The sequence below is a fragment of the Planococcus citri genome, chromosome 2, assembly GCF_950023065.1.
Source record: "Planococcus citri chromosome 2, ihPlaCitr1.1, whole genome shotgun sequence".
In the NCBI taxonomy this organism is placed as follows: Eukaryota; Metazoa; Arthropoda; class Insecta; order Hemiptera; family Pseudococcidae; genus Planococcus; species Planococcus citri.
The window spans coordinates 2,405,309-2,423,632 of record NC_088678.1 but is presented as its reverse complement, the minus strand read 5'-3'; the positions used below and the strand labels follow the sequence as shown (position 1 = coordinate 2,423,632).

At 35.7% G+C, this 18,324-nt stretch overlaps 1 protein-coding gene across 1 annotated transcript in view; it reads left to right on the top strand.

Moving 5' to 3' along the window:
• Window positions 1-18,324, top strand: part of Myo31DF (Unconventional myosin ID) — a 54,993-nt gene that overhangs the window by 29,680 nt on the left and 6,989 nt on the right. The window contains exons 3-7 of the mRNA XM_065347817.1: window positions 11,607-11,802; window positions 15,123-15,342; window positions 15,462-15,671; window positions 15,800-16,003; window positions 16,236-16,431. Coding sequence (XP_065203889.1) covers window positions 11,607-11,802; window positions 15,123-15,342; window positions 15,462-15,671; window positions 15,800-16,003; window positions 16,236-16,431 — 1,026 coding nt within the window. The remainder of the gene's footprint in view (window positions 1-11,606; window positions 11,803-15,122; window positions 15,343-15,461; window positions 15,672-15,799; window positions 16,004-16,235; window positions 16,432-18,324) is intronic.

Here is an 18,324-nt window from a genome sequence, read left to right as displayed (position 1 = left end):
CGCACAATTGTTAAATATTTCATACTGCGAAGTTGAGTGATGAATCAATATTACGTCACCAATTTAATTCAGTTTGAAATTTTTGATTTAAACAGTAAAATTTTCTGTTTAAATCAGTAATTTGAATTAATTTTTATTTCAACTATATATTATAATGCAATTTCTATTTTAATTTACAATTAATGTTGATCGTAAATTAAAATTGAAACTGCATTATATGTAATATACAGTTGAAATCAAAATTAATTCAAATTACTGATTTAAACAGAAAATTTTACTGCTTAAATCAGTAATTTCAACATTTTACTGACTAATTCAGTAAAAATATTACTCAAATAAATTCACTGCTTAAAACAGTGCAATAAAAAAATTCACTGTTTCGAAGCAGTAAAAAATTTACTGCTTTGAAACAGTCATTTATCATAATTACTGTTTTGAATCAGTGAAATACTTACTGGAATAAGCAGTAAAAACAACTGTTGTAAACAGTATTTTCAAATTACTGTTTCTGGCAGTACCGTTTTACTGCCATTTGCAGTCACGACATTTTGCCTTCCTAAAGCAGTGAAATTCAACTGTAAAGCAGTAAAATTTCACTGTTTCATATTTAGAGAGTAACTATCGCTATATCGCATCGGGTTTGTCTAGTTTTGCAAATGAGTCTGTCTGGGTATATCTATGCCAAAGGATATGGGAGGATCGTGTAATTTTTCATGAATTTGCAATATAGTATAGCGATTTGCTTTAGTTATGATTATGATTTCATGTAAAAGTACTTAGTTACCAGGTTACGTTATGTATTCGTGGACGGGTTGGTAATAGGTTTCTTAATAAAGTGTATCGCAATAATTACGTGCTATCGAGCGGTCATTTACTTTTTGTTTTGAAAAATTACCTATACTTACTGTATTTATGACGAAATTTTAGATTGACCGATGATGGAATATAGCTCCGATCGTCCTAAGAGAAGGTCTGGGTGTGCTCAGTGCTGTGCCTGTTTTGGTATTGGAAGAGGATAGTATACGTATAACGTATGTATCGACTTACATGAGTATGAAATGAGCAACCGACAGGAAAAAGATGATGCTGCGATTAACTTGCAGAATTTCTGTTGAAACATGACTCTATTATTCAATCTAAAAAAATGTCTCCATTTAAATTGAATGATTTAGATACATGCTGTATGGTGTATATTTTTAATTCAATTTATTCGAGTCATCTTCGTATAGCAGATTCATTTCGAAATTCATTCTGATGAAACAATATTTTTCATCTCACTCATTGAATCATGGTTTTCCAGTTAGTTCATCATCGTTCTCATCATCATATCAATATTTCTTCCTGTTTCATAGGAAACTGATTGTTTCATTGTAGGAGTAAAAAGTAATTAGATTTTAATTACTCGGGTGAAATTGGATTTCGTTTTGTCGAATTTAATGATGTAAATTAAAGTTCGATTGGATAAATACGAATGTTATGTATCACGTATGCACATTAATGTATAGATTTTGCTCTTACCTTTCATATGTAGTTGTAAACATTAGGTAAGTATAGCTGTAGTGCAGAAGTCCTTGGAAAATTATAGAGATGACTTCATAATTTGAATGATAATACATACGTGACATTATTCTGGTGGATGACACAAGATCTGAAAACTGTTAATTGGCAACAAATAAAGTGTGTACAATCTACAAAAGGTCGAAAAAGTGATAAGCTAGTATGATTTTTCAAAATGCACCAGTTTCCTGGAAATGGATTTGCGTGAACCTTTTTTTTAAATTAGGTACTGAAAAATATCAGTTCAATGCCAAAACAAAAACAGTTAAAATCGCCAATTTTCAGTATTTTTTTGGTGCCAATTTTTTTCAAAAAAAAACAAAACAAAAAAATTTAAAATTCTCAATATGTGAGATTAAATGGCAAAAATACTGGGAATTTCTTTTCTAAGTCAAATCCCTCCCCCCTCCCATTTCCCTATTTCCTGTCAATAAAAGGATCATACGACGTAATTGGTTTATTAGATTTTTGGAAGCGATGAAATTCATTGTATCCTGTCCCCCTCTCCCCGCCTCAAACATCCAAAAAGAATCAATGTTCGCTTCATCTTTATAAAAACTTCTCTTTTCGTTCAAAAATTGCCAAACAAAAGCCCTGTTTCTTTGCCAAACTTGCATGTTATAAAGTTCAATTTTTTTTGCCTTTGCACTTAAATCAAAAAGTAACAATTTTTGGAAAAGTTGTCAAAAAATATGAAAGAGCATCAATTTTTGGCGAAGTCCTCAATCAAAATAGTTCGGGATATGACAAAAGGAGTAATTGTACCACCCCCCCCCGATCCTCCGGGACAATTTTTTTCTTAAAGGAGACATCCTAAGGAACATTTTAATGCAAACTTGTCCAAAAAAAATTGGCCTTACTTACAAAATGGCGGCCATTTTGATTGACAGGTCAGCCGAAATCGTAGATTTTGCGTTTCAACATAGGACTTCCACGAAATTTTTTAAACCTTACAAAGGTAGATCGAAAGATCATGCAAAAATTCATCACCTGTCCAAATTTCAAGTGCTAGAGTGCGTTTTTCGATTTTTGGTGAATTTTTGAAAATCCAATTTAGGGCAAAAATGAGGGGAAAAAATCAAAATTTTACCAAATTGACCAAGAAAGCTGAAATTTGGGATATACCCTATTTTCGACATGCCGAATCGATTGGACACGGTTTCCACCCGTTTTGAGCAGTTCTGGAGCCTCCAGCAGATTTTTGAAACTCGAAATTCCCACAAAATTCCATCAAATTGGAGTTGTAAAGCTGAAATTTATTCTAAAAACTAATTCCAATACGCTACGAAGTACTGCAGGTGAATTTCAAGTCGTTTTGGATCCTCCAGCGACTTTTTTGAAAATTACTGGAGCCTCCAGTAGATTTTTGAAACTTGAAATTTTCACAAAATTTCATCAAATGGAGATGGAAAGCTGAAATTTACTGTACACTCCAATTTCACAACCTCTGAAGACGACTTCAGATGGGTTCAAGTCATTTTAGAGCCTCCAGCGACTTTTTTGAAAATTACTGAAGCCTCCAGTAGATTTTTTAAATCTGAAATTTCCCCAAAATTTCATCAAAGTAAGATGGAGAGTCGAAATTCATTCTGCAAACTAATTTCAATACGCTACGAAGTTGACTGCTGGTAGTGCTGGTGGATTTCAAGTCGTTTTGGAGCCTCCAGCGACTTTTTGAAGGGTTGTATGGCGTTTTTTTTTTTTGGAAAATTGAAATTTCCTAAAAGTAGCTGGAAGCTTCAAAACCATTGGAAACCACCATGTAGTCTGCGAAGTAAATTTCAGCTTTCCATCTCCATTTGATGAAATTTTGTGAAAATTTCAAGTATTCAAAAATCTACTGGAGGCTCCAAAACGACTTGAAATTCACCTGCAGTACTTCGTAGCGTATTGAAATTGTCAAAAAAGGGCCAATTATTGCCAAAATTTTCAAACAGTCTAGTTCTTGCCAAGATTGCCTAAGAAATCCTGTTTTTGCCTCACTTGACAGAAAATTTCCTTTTCATGCCAAAATATTGTCAGAGCGTGTCAATTTTTGGCGAGTTGACGAAAAGTTGAAAATGTTTTTACGTCAAAATTCTCATGAAAGTAGTTTTTTTAATAAAAAGTCAATTACGAGTCTAAAAATTCCTCTGTTTGTTTCGATGGTTTAATCCTGTTTTTCACAAAATTCGTTAAAAGCTACTTTTTTTCATTTGTCAGATTTCATTCGCCCTTCCCACTCTTCCATTTTTTTCAGTTTTTATGGGAGTTTTTCGATATTTTTGAAATTTCTTTAAGACAGCTGGAACGCTTTAGAGGCTTTGCGTGCCCTCAAATTGCCCTCACAAAAAAAGCTTTGCCCAGATTTCAAAATTTGAGAGCCAATGACGAAGTCTCAAATGCCGAATTAAAAAAAACAATCTAACATTCGTACTCAGCGTGGCCAAAAACTTCCCATATGCGATCGATTTTTACAATTTTTAGAAAATTTTGTGGCCAGTAGGAGCGTTGGAAGGATCGGATCAAAAAAACGAGCAGATATTCGATCTCAGCGCTCTCGAAAATATAAGAAACGATAATATGTTACACGATATTTGAGATTTTTTTACATTTTGTCCGAAACTTGAAGGGGGGGGGCTCCGTAAACTTGCCTCCAACGATTCGAAAAATGCATAGTTGTCTAAGCTTTTGAAAATTGAGCTTTCCAAAAAAAGCTCGACTTTGAATTTTTGAAAATTTTGGCAAATATTTTCGAGCTACATCTCAATCATCTTCAAAACTTCACAGATTTTTTTCAAGTTTCAGCAGTTTCGAGCAATTTGACTCCAAAATTGAGTATTATGACAATTTTATGACAAGAAATTTCTTAGTAGTGCTGAAAAAGAACAAAGATAATTTCAATTCACCTAAAGCAACACTTATTCGAGTTTTCAAAATTCATTCACCCTGCCATAAAAAATTTCCTTACTAACACAGGGTTAAATGCTCGCGTATCCGTAGGAAATACTGTATTATTTATCATCGACGAAGCAAAACAAATAAAATAGTGAATCATGCATATGCCCACGGAAGGGTACAAAACGAAAACATTCAGGAACTACCTCATCGCCGGGAGGGTCATAAAAGTACAACCACTGCGAACTCTCCTTGCTCTAGGTGGGCTATCACGTTCGATGACATTGACGCCACCGTCGAGTCGCGTCGCTGGCGTCGATCGTGTTGCTCTATCCAATCCAAAGCCAAACGAGATAACTGCGAGCTTACGAGTCTAGCGAAGTTAATCGAAAACCTTCGTGAGTCATCTATTAAGAGATTGGTTTTTAAAAGCAATTCGATATTAGTCATAAGTACTCGTATTATTATACTACCCACTAGAGTTCGTCACATAGAGTATAAAACATATCTTTTAAATAGCATCATTATTGTACGAGTTAGGTAGGTAATATAAAAACTAAACCTATCAACTTATCGTTTTCACGCGAGCTCCGTATCGATCGTCTTATATACGTATTTTTAACGAATAAAAATCACGAAGTGATACGATGTTCGCTCATTTTAGGAAAGTTTCAACTTGGCAAATGGCAATGGTACTTTACTTTCATCGACACACATATGAGATTTCGCTCTACAGCTGCCATACAGTATAGGCAGGTATAATAAACATAAATCACGATTTCTCACACCCCCTTCCTCCCTCTCGTCTGCACATCCCTTGTTTTAATAAGCATGCTGGAAGAAACGATCGCGTAAATAAAACAAGCACGTTTTGATGCACAGCACAGCTCAGGCTCTCGATGACTCGATCTTCGAATACGAGAAAGATCCCATTAAAAGTTATCATCATTCATAGGCAAAAGGTAATTAATAACGACAACTCGTACCAATCTTCGTGAACTTTCTCCATTCACATTCGCTTTGGCTTTAGCATTACGTACCGTACATTGGCAATATTAAGAAGAAAGAGACCTCAAACCAGCGGTGTAAAAAAACAGTTAACATCGCGAAAGCCAAAATTAACGCAAATTAGAATTTTTTTTTTGCATTAAATAACGAGCAAATTTTTCGCTATTTTGACAACGAGGACCGGAAAAATGTGTGCCACTGTAGCAATTTTAATTTTTAAAGATAACGGTATGACTCATCCGACAATTTACTTCTATACTTGGTTTCTAAGCGTGGTACTACACGTACGTAGTACGTACTCGTACTATGTAGTGTAGTGTGTAATTTAATGAGAAATTTTTTTCATCGAGGAACTGTGGCTGCGTCGAATAGGAATACATTTAGAATGTATTGTTAGAGATGCATACATACATACATATGAATGGGAACGGTCGGTGGGATAAACAGGTCTTTGACGTAAACAGCAACAGCTAAACATATCCTATGCTAATCTTACGTGACCGTGTATCCAAAGCTATGCTGCATGAGAGAAAAAAAAAATCAACTATTATTTTCCACAAGCCACCAAGTTCGTTTTAAAATTAGGTAGTAGTGTATGTCTTCTATGCAATAGGTACAGGTTTGTTTTGTGTACCGTATACAGCATACCATTACCTAGTCTGGAAGGTACTTTTTACAAAAGGTCGTTTTTTCCCTCCTGTAGGTATTCCAGCTTTGCTGTTGGAAACAGTGATTTGGAACATGCAATTGGCAGAAGTTCAAACAGTACCGTATGGCAATTGGTATTGACCTTTTGGAATTTATATTTTTAGAATGTCTTCTTCTCGATGCTCGTTTAGTAGGTGTTTTTACTATTGGTACATTACACACGTCTTTTTATTTCTTTGTGTATCTACACAGAATTTGGGACACAAGCGATGATGACGATGGTGGCGTTAATGAATGAACTGTCGACTGGCAACTGGCCTTGGTGTCTGTACTATTTCGTATAAATTTAGGTAAATAAATAAGTAGGTACCTACGATTGTCAAATCGAATAGTTTTGCTAATTTTTTATCGATTTTAGCGTCGAGTACTCAAATATCTGGTATGCAAATCGACCCCCACGAATGGCATATTAATCTGAAGCACGTACTTTTTATTCTCATTCTCAGTGGGTAGGAGTAGGATTTCGTGACTCATGCCTACAAGTTTGCATTGACCTTGGCGCTGGTCAGATGCTTTAAAAAGAGATTACGTCGATGTAAAAGTGTTCCAGCAACACTAACCTGGTAAAATTCGGTTGGAACCTTGGAAAAAATCATTGTTAACTCGGTCCTGCTATAATAATAATAAATTGGATTGCGATGGCTTCGGATTTTTTCCCGAAAGAAATATATGTAGTTTTACTCGTAATTATTTTATTAGTGCTCAAAAGTAAAAGGAAACTTTGGGTTTAATTAAGAGTTTGTCATCTTTTTCCAAAGTAGAGGCCTGATAAAGGGTAATTCGCAGCGAAATCTGCAAATTTTTCAAGCCCTAATAAGTTACAGCAATTTCTTTGACAAATTTGAAAAAAAAATCTAAACACTTGCGCACTTGAAATAGGACCACGATTTTTGGAAAGAGTTATTTTTGGCGATCTATAATTTTTTTTAAATTTTACTTTTTTAGTAGGTAAAAATGGTGGAAATATTAGTCTTGAACTTATGTCACCTGCCTGGAACCTAATTTCACCATTTCTGGTCTTTCTAAAGTCTCCAGAGCGATTTTTAATTTCTCCAGAATTTTAAGACTTCGTCGCCGAAAGTCGTGGAAACCAATTTGGGCAGCTAAAAATCGAGTTGTAGCTAATTCTCGTCTTGTTTGAAGGGGGTTGTTTTCCTTATATTTTTTTTTTTTTTTTTTTTTTTTTTTTGTTAAACTCCTCGGTCGCACTAGGCGCCGAGGGTTTATTTTAATTAAAAAGAAAAAACAATCTTAATCTTAGGGTTACTAATATTAACTACTATTAATTATTCTAGAATATAGCTATACCTTCACCCCAAGATTAAGACGAGGGACGGGAAGGGGAATGGGGGGGGGGAGAGTGAGACGGATCGTCCACCCTGACCCAGACCCCTAGGCGGTTGCCTAAGGCTCGATCTCTGCCAAGTTCCAGGAGTCGTTATTCACGCATACCTGTCTGACAGCAGACCGGGCCCCCGACCCGTCTCTGGGGGAAGTTTGAAGGGGGAGTGATTTCGCCTAGGGGTGATCCCAACAAGTTGGGGCCCCTAGTTTAGGCAATTTCCAGGTGGAAACCTTATGTGAGGTTTTTTTGACCATTTTGTGAAGAAAAAAATTTTCAAAAAATCAAAATTTTTCTTTTCGTGAAGAAATTTTTTAAATTTGCACGAATGGCTGTATCTTGCCTGAAACTAAGCTCCAAAGTTAAATTACACAAGTCGAGGAGTCATTCCACGTCAATTGGACCAAGAAGTGGTAGGGGGGTTTGGCGATTTTTTTGAAATTTTTCCTGTGGAAAGACCTTTTGAAGGGATGGCCAATGGCGTAAATCGCAGCCCTCTAGCCCATTTTTAAAGGCAGCCAGGGGGTGTCAAAGTTTTCAGTGAACCAAAAATATCATTCATTTCAGCAGTGGATTACTCGATAACCGCGATACCTACCAAAAAGGAACATTTTCCCATGATTAGGGGTTTTGAAAGGCTTTTTGGTGATATCATAAAAATCAGTGTTGCCACTTTTTTTCGTACAAAAACTTAGCTCAAAAAGTTTCGAAACGTATAGTTTTCACATCGTTCCGACTCTCAAAAATTCTGAAAAAAATATATTATGGACAAAAAATGCGATTTTTTGATTTAAAACATGAAAAAAAGTTTTGATAGGTGAAGTTTGCCCATTTGACCCCTATTTTTTACGTATCTGTTGAAAAAGTTGAAAAAATCCTTTCACTCGATGAACTGAACTCCTCACAAAAAATCAAAATTCGAAAAATTCAAAAAATGAACGAATTTTTATTTTTTTGTTGTGAATGTATTTTTTATCTACTTTTTCATGAAATACCTCGCAGAAAGTGGTCAAAATAAGACAACTGAACAAATTTAAAGTTTTTTTGATGTTTGAAATTGAAAATTGAATTTTTTCGAAGTTTGATTTTTTTGTGAAGAATTCATTTCTTCGAAATAAAGGGTTTTTTCAACTTTTTCAACAGATACGTAAAAATAGGGGTCAAATGGGCCAACTTCACCTATCAAAACTTTTTTTCGTGTTTTAAATCAAAAAATCGCATTTTTTTCGCATACGTAAAATTTTTTTAAATCGATTTTGCAACATGTTACCATTACAATTCTTTAATATGTTGTTCAGCATAAAAAGTTTTCCATAATATATTTTTTTCAGAATTTTTGAGAGTGGGAACGATGTAAAAACTACGTTTCGAAACTTTTTGAGCTAATGTTTTGTACGAAAAAAAGTGTCAACACTGATTTTTATGATATCACCAAAAAGCCTTTCAAAACCCCTAATCATGGGAAAATGTTCCTTTTTGGTAGGTATCGCGGTTATCGAGTAATCTACTGCTGAAGTGGATGATATTTTTGGTTCACTGAAAAGTTTGACACACCCTGGCTGCCTTTAAAAATGGGCTAGAGGGCTGCGATTTGCGCCATTGGTCATCCCTTCGGTTGCTCTTTCCACAGGAAAAATTTCAAAAAAATCGCCGAACCCCCCCCACCACTTTTTGGTCCAATTGACGTGGAATGATTCCGAGGTGTTTTAGAACCTCCAACGCGATTTTCGATTACTTCAGATGAATTTTAAAATTTTATCAAAAGGGACAGAAATCAATTTAGGCAGCTAAAAATCAAATTATGACTTATTCTCGACATCTTTAACGAGTTTATCCACATTTGGTTCGATTTCCAGACAAACACCTGAATTTCGTTTTCTTGATCACCTAAAAATTTGTACGAGAAGAATTTTAAAAAATCAAAATTTTTCGGTTCAGAATGAAAATTTTGAAATTTACCCCCCCCCCCCTTCACCAAATCATAATTTCACCATTATGCTATGGTAATTTTGGAGCCGCCAGCGTGATTTTCTATTGGTCCAGAATTTCAAAATTTCTCCAGAAGGAGCAGTAATCAACTACATAATTACATATTAATTTTCTGTGAATAATCTTGGAAGTTTTTCAAAATTCTCTATGAATTTTCCTAGATTCTAAATTTTTTGTGAAGAAAATTTTGCTCAAATTTCAAGACTATCGACCCAGTTACTAGTGTATTTATGCGACAAGCACATAACTATAATGATACAGTAGGCCTACCATATTTTTTTCATTCCGCAATAACGCGATGCTGTCTGTATAATTATCAAACGCGTCAACCGAAACAAATTCGAACGCCTGCGCCATCGAGATAAGAATTTTTTTTATTATCCTACGTACGTAATTCACTTACATAAAATATGTGAACAGCTTAAGACGACAAATCTATGAAATACTTGAACCATGAGTCTTTAAAAATGATATCATACTAAACGTATGAAAGTGCGTAATAATTGGGTAAATTTTACGAAATTATGTAACGATTGTAAACTTTGAGGTGATAACGGCTCTGCAAGCGATAATTCTCACGTTGAAATATTTCTGGTCTCATTTCACCGAATTCGTCTCTAAAAATAGATTCGAGATTGAGAAATTTTTTTTGTTGAAAAAAAGCTTCATTCGATGCCTTCAAAACGTTTTTCAATGAGGTAAAAATTAATGCACATCGTTCCCTTTTCGAAAGTTTGACCCCCCCCCCTCCCTTGAAAAATATGTATTTTGGAAAATTCGAAACTTTCCAAGATCCTAAAATTTGAAATTGGCAGCTCACTTAGGGCTATCCTATTAGTTTGCTATCAACTTGAAAAAATCTTCAGATCTGAATATGAGCCCCCCATTAAATCTCCTCACCAATCTTATGTGTCCAAAATTTAATCTCACACTTCGTCCTGTTGCTTTAAAAAACTTTACGTCATAATACAAATATTTTTATCTGCAAAACGACTGAGAGACCTGGGTGTACCTAATTCTTCATAGCTTGTGGGCAGATTCCAAGAAAGTAAAACTGTAGTAAAATATTTGAATTTATAAGTGTTCGAGTGTTTATTCTAAAACTCGTTGAAGTTTTATTCTTTTTTTGGGTATGTTTGTAAATAACGCAACCTTGAAGAAATTTCGAATTGTCTACGCCAAGTTTGTATGTACTATAGAGTATAGAGGTATTAAGCAATGCACAAAGTTGACGTTCTGAATGATGTAATGGTTTCCTCGCGTGTCAATGTACCTATACGTAGTACGTACGATTTTGAGGAAAATGTCATCTATAGTCACTAGTCATAGTCAGCCTACAATCCTACATAGTAGTGGCAATTTGTCGTATTTTTCTAGAAACCAGGAAATTCAGTCAACGAACAAAGTATTACGCGATATCCTGGTTTGACGAATGACCTATTGGCAAAGTTTTGCAATCTTGGAAGAAAGGAAGGAAGGGGCGGGTGATACGTTGTGAAAACAGCTGCTCAGGTACCTACAACGATTACTTTTATAATAAAAAAATACAAACAATAGTATAAATCTGCAATTTTCATTTCCCTACTGTAAGTAGGTACCTCTACCTACATTTGAAAAGTAAAATAGAAGAAAAAAGCTCAAAGCTGTAAGAATTGCAATTCGTTCAGTGAAATCGCCTCTGCTGCCATGCCACCGATAGGTACCTATACCTAATCATCCAGTTATGTTATGTAAATGTAACACGAGCGAATACAAATTTCATTGCGTGAGTTTGTATTGTTTGTCGTCTTTATTTTATAATCGGTTTTCATTCTTTTGTACACGAAACAATACGTGAGAGAGAAAATAAAAGGGAGACACGTATAGGGATTTCAACGTGCGTAGGTAATAGGTTTAGGTATACATGTGTAACCCATAATAATACCTATACCTAATGAAAAAAAATAAATAAAAGTGCAACCTAACCTGTGATGTAAAAAATTTCAAAAGTATTGCGAATCATGTGATATGGCGACAATGTCAAGTGATACTCGAAAAGTCGAGATTACGCCGCCCCGTTCCCTGCTTACTCGTATGGTATATTCGAGACTTCGAAACTGATCGATTTGAAAATTTCTGTTTACAGATCGCGAACTGTTCGAGAACCCTGCCCATATATTTGCGATAGCTGATCACGCTCACCGATGTATGAAACAACGAGGACAAGATTCGTGCGTGGTAATCAGCGGCGAATCCGGCAGTGGGAAAACAGAAGCATCTAAAATTATCATGAAATATATCGCAGCTGTTACGAACATCGGTGGCAGACAAGAAATTGAAAGGTAAAATGGTTAATGACTGCGAATCATAATCAGATATCCATGATCCATGACGGTCTCGTGCTTGTGAAGATCACGAGATCGAGCTATAGCTTCATCATTGTCAATTGTCGACATTGTCGTTTCCGAATCGTCTTGATTTCGTTATACTTTGTCAATTGCGTCGTCGTTACTTTTACGAGTAATTTGCTATTCAGTCATTGCTGTTTGCTATATAAGAATCGTGGTTTGAAAGTTTTTAACGTCATGTGGCGTTTTTTTGCGTCAAGAGACAGATGTTTTTAATGGAGTAGTTTTAGTAATTGGTTGACAGAAGGGGTGGCCGGTGTTGTATATTTGGATTTCAATGAATGTGTGGAAGTGATGCTGCTGTCGATGTAGGTGTGTCTATATGTAGATACATAGATATCCAGTTCGTAAACTCACAATCGAACCTTATTTTTTTCATGATAAGTTCAGGGGTTCTGTGACCCCCCCCTGAGCATCTTGGTGAGTTCCCCCCTATGTTCAGTGAACCCTCCCCTTATAGTCCGACGTTCGAAAAGATTCAAAAAATGAACGAATTTTTATTTTTTTGTTGTGAGTGTAATTTTTATCAACTTTTTCATGAAATACGTCGGAAAGAGGTCAAAATAAGACAATTTGAATAAATTTCAACTTTTTTTGATGCTTGAATTTGAAAATTGAATTTTTTCGAGTTTTGATTTTTTTGTGCGGAGTTTATTTCATTGCGTGAAAGGGGGTTTTCAACTTTTTCAACAGATACGTAAAAATATGAGTCAAATGGGTCAACTTCACCTATCACAACTTTTTTTCATGTTTTAAATCAAAAAATTGCATTTTTTTGCAAACTTAAAATTTTTTAAAATCAACTTTGCAACATGTTACCATTCCAATTTTTCGATATGTTGTTCAGCATAAAAAGTTGTCGATAACATATTTTTTTCAGAATTTTTGAGAGTCGGAACGATATGAAAACTACGTTTCAAAACTTTTTGAGCTAATTTTTGGTACGAAAAAAGTGGCAACACTGATTTTTATGATATCACCAAAAAGCCTTTCAAACCCCCCCAACTATGGGAAAATGTTCCATTTTGGTAGGTACCGCGGTTATCGAGTAATCCACTGCTGAAATGGATGATATTTTAGGTTCACTGAAAACTTTGACACGTACCCCCTGGCTGCCTGTAAAAGTGGGCTAGAGGGCTGCGATTTGCGCCATTGGTCGTCCCTTCGGAAGGTCTTTCCACAGGAAAAATTTCAAAAAAATCGCCGAACCCCCCTACCACTACTTGGTCCAATTGACGTGGAATGACCCAATAGGAATGATTGCATTGCACCCCCCTCGCCACCGATTCCCTGGGACAACTTTTTTCTTATAGGGAACATTTTAAGGAACATTCTGAAGCAAACTTTCCAAAAAAAATTATGGAGAACTTGATCTGTTTACAAACGAATTGATTACGTACAAATTGTTTCATTTTTCAGTGAATTTCTCGTGAGAGTATCAATTCATTCAAGGGAATCATTCGTGAACAAATTAATTCATTTTTTGAAAGAACCTTCGCATACATTCACTTTTAGCGAATCATTCTCCAATGAATTGATTAATTCGTTAATTTATGAATCAATTCATTTGCGAATGATTCACCAAATCAATTTGTTTGTGAATGATCCGCCAAAAATTAATTAAATGAATCAATTCGTTCGCGAACGAGACACTTGTAAGTTGTACAAATCACTTTTATTCGTGAATAATTCACTAAAAATTATTAAATTCGTTCGTGAATGATTCACCAAAAATTCATTGGATGAGTCGATTCGTTCGCGAACGAGTCACTTATGTGAATCAATTTTTTGGGAACAATTCTCTAAACATTATGTAATTTGTTCGTGAAAGATTCACCAAAAATTATTTAATTGAATCGATTCGTTCGCAAATGATTCACTAAAAATTATTCAATTCGTTCGTGAACGATTCACCAAAAATTATTTAATTGAATCGATTCGTTCGCAAATGATTCACTAAAAATGATTCAATTCGTTCGCGAACGAGTCACTTATGTGAATCAATTTTTTCGCGAACGATTCTCTAAAAATTATTCAATTCGTTCGTGAACGAGGAACGAGTCACTTACTCGAATCAATTCATTCGCGAATGATTCCCTAAAAAATTTTCAATTCCTTCGTGAACGATTCACCAAAAATTAATTGAATGGATCAATTCGTTCGCAATCGAGTCCCTTGCGTGAATCAATTTGTTCGCGAATAATTCACTAAAAATTATTCAATTCGTTCGTGAACGATTCACCAAAAATTAATTAATTGAATCAATTCGTTCGCAAACGAGTCTCTTGCGTAAATCAATTTGTTCGCGTATAATTCACTAAAAATTATTCAATTCGTTCGTGAACGATTCACCAAAAATTAATTAATTGAATCGATTCGTTCGCAAATGATTCACTGAAAATTGTTTGATTCGTTCGTGAATGATTCACGAAAAATTAATTGAATGAATCAATTCGTTCGCGAACGAGTCACTTATGTGAATCAATTTTTTCGCGAACGATTCTCTAAAAATTATTCAATTCGTTCGCGAATGAGGAACGAGTCACTTGCTCGAATCAATTCATTCGCAAATAATTCCCTAAAAAATTTTCAATTTGTTCGTGAATGATTCACCAAAAATTAATTGAATGAATCGATTTTTTCGCGAACAAATCACTGATGCGAATCAATTCGTTCGCGAATGATTCACTAAAAATTATTTGATCCGTTCCGTCTGCGAATAAAATAAATTATTCGAATGAATCGATTCGTTCGTGAACGATTCACCAAAAAATAATCGAATGAATCGATTCGTTCGCGAACGAGTCACTTACTCGAACCAATTCATTCGCGAATGATTCACTAAGAATTATTTAATCCGTTCTCGAATAAATTAAATTATTCAAAATGAATCAATTCGTTCGTGAATGGTATTCACTGAAATTTTTTTATCCGGTTCGCGATCGAATGATTCATCTAGAAATCAGTCAATTAGTTCAATCACCAATCGTTCGTAAATGATTTTAATTCGATTGTAAACAGATCCATTTCTAATTTTCTATAGTAGGTAGGTACAAATGTCTCACAAAAAGTGAATCAATTCGTTCGTCCTTTTCTTTTTTTAAAAAGTAGGAGGGGGATGCGGTGGAGGAGGAAGGGGGGCTATTTATTAGGAAATTTGCTCTCAATGGGAATCTTGTGGAAGTTATTTCAGATTTTAGAAGAGTCAATTCTTACAGCTAATTAACTGGATTTTTGTTTTTTTTATTCGACAGGGTGAAGAACATTTTAATCCAATCGAACACAATTTTGGAATCGTTCGGAAATGCGAAAACAACTCGTAACGACAACTCTTCGCGTTTTGGAAAATACATGGACATCAATTTTGACTTCAAAGGAGACCCGATCGGAGGTCACGTGAATAACTATTTGCTTGAGAAATCGCGAGTTATAATGCAACAAAGTGGCGAACGGAATTTCCACAGTTTTTATCAGGTTCGTGTTCGTATCGTAGGCTAGGTACCTATCTTGCGAGTAGCTGAGAGGCTTACCTACCTAAATTTGTGATAAATTTTCAAAGTAATAAACAACTGATCAAATACTTTGTTTCGCAGGCTCTATCCGCATGTAACGAAGAAGATTTAAGAAATTTATCGCTGCAAAATAACACTTCGAAGTACAACTATACGAAACACGGCAACGTTAATACGTTCCCCGACGACAGATCTCAATATCGAGCAACGGTATCGGCCTGTCGTACTTTAGGTTTTTCTAGTCGCGAAATTGAAACTTTATGGCATGTTGTCGGAGCTGTTCTTCACTTGGTAAGGAGCGATCGCATATGGGATTGAGAATGCTAAATGCGAAATGGAAATGATATCGACGCGACGCTCGTGTCGGAAATAATTTATACGCGAGACGCAAACGATTGATTTGACGTGTTTCCATACAGGGTAATGTTACATTCGCGACGCAAGAAGATCACGTTGATATTACCGACTTGAATTCAGCTAATAAGACCGCTGATTTATTGCAAGTCGACAGGCAAGAGTTGAGGCGTACATTGTGCGAACGAGTTATCGCTGCTCGCGGAGAAATTATGCAAAAAACGCATACGTTGACGGAAGCAGAATACGGTAGAGATGCGCTAGCCAAGGTTTGCAATCTTGTTAATTTCTCTGTTTGCGAATAGCGACCTAACAATCGACTATTGTCGAAGGCTTTCGCTGACCATCGCTGGTAACGGTGACGGTGTTATGATTTTCTTCATCATAATAATGAGCCGGTATACTGTTTCGAAATTTCCGGCCAATACTCCGCTGTTACCTGCATGGTCGGTATTCATTTTCGTTTCGTAATTAATTTACCTATCTCGTATATTTGCGTAGGCTGTCTATGATAGATTATTCACGTGGATTGTGAGCAAAGTCAATGCCGCCATTGATCCGCAGTTGAATGGTACCAGATATAAAGGTACCGTCATCGGAGTACTCGATATTTATGGTTTCGAAATATTCGACAAGAATAGCTTCGAACAGTTCTGCATCAATTACTGCAACGAAAAATTACAACAGTTGTTTATCGGTGAGTAATCTTAGAATAGGTAATGGTCTCACTGCGGAAGTTCACAATAGTTAGGTACCTCTACCTACCTATCTTACCTACATACTTATGAATTTATGACCTGTTCCAAAACCGTTAATGTATGAATAATTATAATTAAGCGGGTCATTCCATGTCTAATCAGTCTGCTAGTTTTGGGCCTGACAAGGGAAGCTCTCGAGGTGTCCGCTTCCGATTTGAACGGGACCACGATTTTTGGAACGAGCATGTTCTGAAACTCTCAAATCCAAATTTTCAGCTGCCCAAGTTCATTTTTCGATTTTTGGCGAATTTTTGAAAATCCAAAATTGACTATTTTGGTGATTTATGCTTTTTTAAAAAAAGTACGTACTTGATCAGTAAAAATGTTCAAAATAAATCCCAAAACTGATATTATCCCCCCAAATCCAAATTTCACCATTTCCAGCCATTCTGGAGCCTCCAGCGCAATTTTTCAATTTCTCCAGAATTTTGAATTCGCTCCAGAAGGCGTGAATATGAAGTTGGGTAGCTAAAAATCGAGTTGTGTGTTAAACTCGACCTGTTTAACGAATTTATCCACATTTGAGCCGATTCCGGAGCGGACACCTCAAGAGTGGTTTTTTGACCACCTTTTTTTCAAAATAAAAATATTCAAAAATCAAAAATTTCCGGTTTGCGAGAAAATTTTTGAAATTTGCGCAAATCGCAGTATTTTGTCATGAACAAACCCCCTAAGGCCGAATATCGCCATTTCCAGCCATTCTGGAGGCTCCAGCGCGATTTTTCAATTTCTCCAGAATCTTCAATTTGCTCCAGAAGGCGTGAATATGAAGTTGGGCTGCTAAAAATCGAGTTGTGTGTTATACTCGAACTGTTTAACGACATTATTCACATTTGAGCCTATTCTGGAGCGGACACCTCAAGAGTGGTTTTTTGGCCAGCTTTTTTTCAAAATAAGAATATCCAAAAATCAAAAATTTCTCGTTTGTGAGAAAATTTTTGAAATTTGCGCAGATCGCTGTATTTTGTCATTAATTAACCACACGAAAGCAAATTTCGCCATTTCCAGCCTTTCTTGGGCCTCCCTTTAATTTTTGGATATTTTTATTTTGAAAAAAGCTGGTCAAAAACCCACTCTTGAGGTGTCCGCTCCAGAATCGGCTCAAATGTGAATGAAGTCGTTAAACAGTTTGAGTATAACACAGAACTCGATTTTTAGCTGCTCAACTTCATATTCACGCCTTCTGGAGCAAATTGAAGATTCTGGAGAAATTGAAAAATCGCGCTGGAGCCTCCAGAATGGCTGGAAATGGCGATATTCGGCCTCAGGGGGTTTATTCATGACAAAATACTGCGATTCGCGCAAATTTCAAAAATTTTCTCGCAAACCGGAAATTTTTGATTTTTGAATATTTTTATTTTGAAAAAAAACTGGTCAAAAAACCACTCTTGAGGTGTCCGCTCCAGAATCGGCTCAAATGTGGATAAATTCGTTAAGCAGGTCGAGTATAACACACAACTCGATTTTTAGCTGCCCAACTTCATATTCACGCCTTCTGGAGCGAATTCAAAATTCTGGAGAAATTGAAAAATAGCGCTGGAAGCTCCAGAATGGCTAGAAATGCCGGAATTTGGTTTTGGGGGTTAATATCAGTTTTAGGACTTATTTTGAACATTTTTATTGATCAAGTACATACTTTTTTTTAAAAAAGCGTAAATCACCAAAACAGTCAATTTTGGATTTTCAAAAATTCGCCAAAAATCAAAAAATGAACTTGGGCAGCTGAAAATTTGAATTTGGGGGTTTTGGAACATGCTCGTTCCAAAAATCGCGGTCCCGTTCAAATCGGAGGCGGACACCTCGAGAGGTTCCCTTGTGAGTTCTCCGATTTT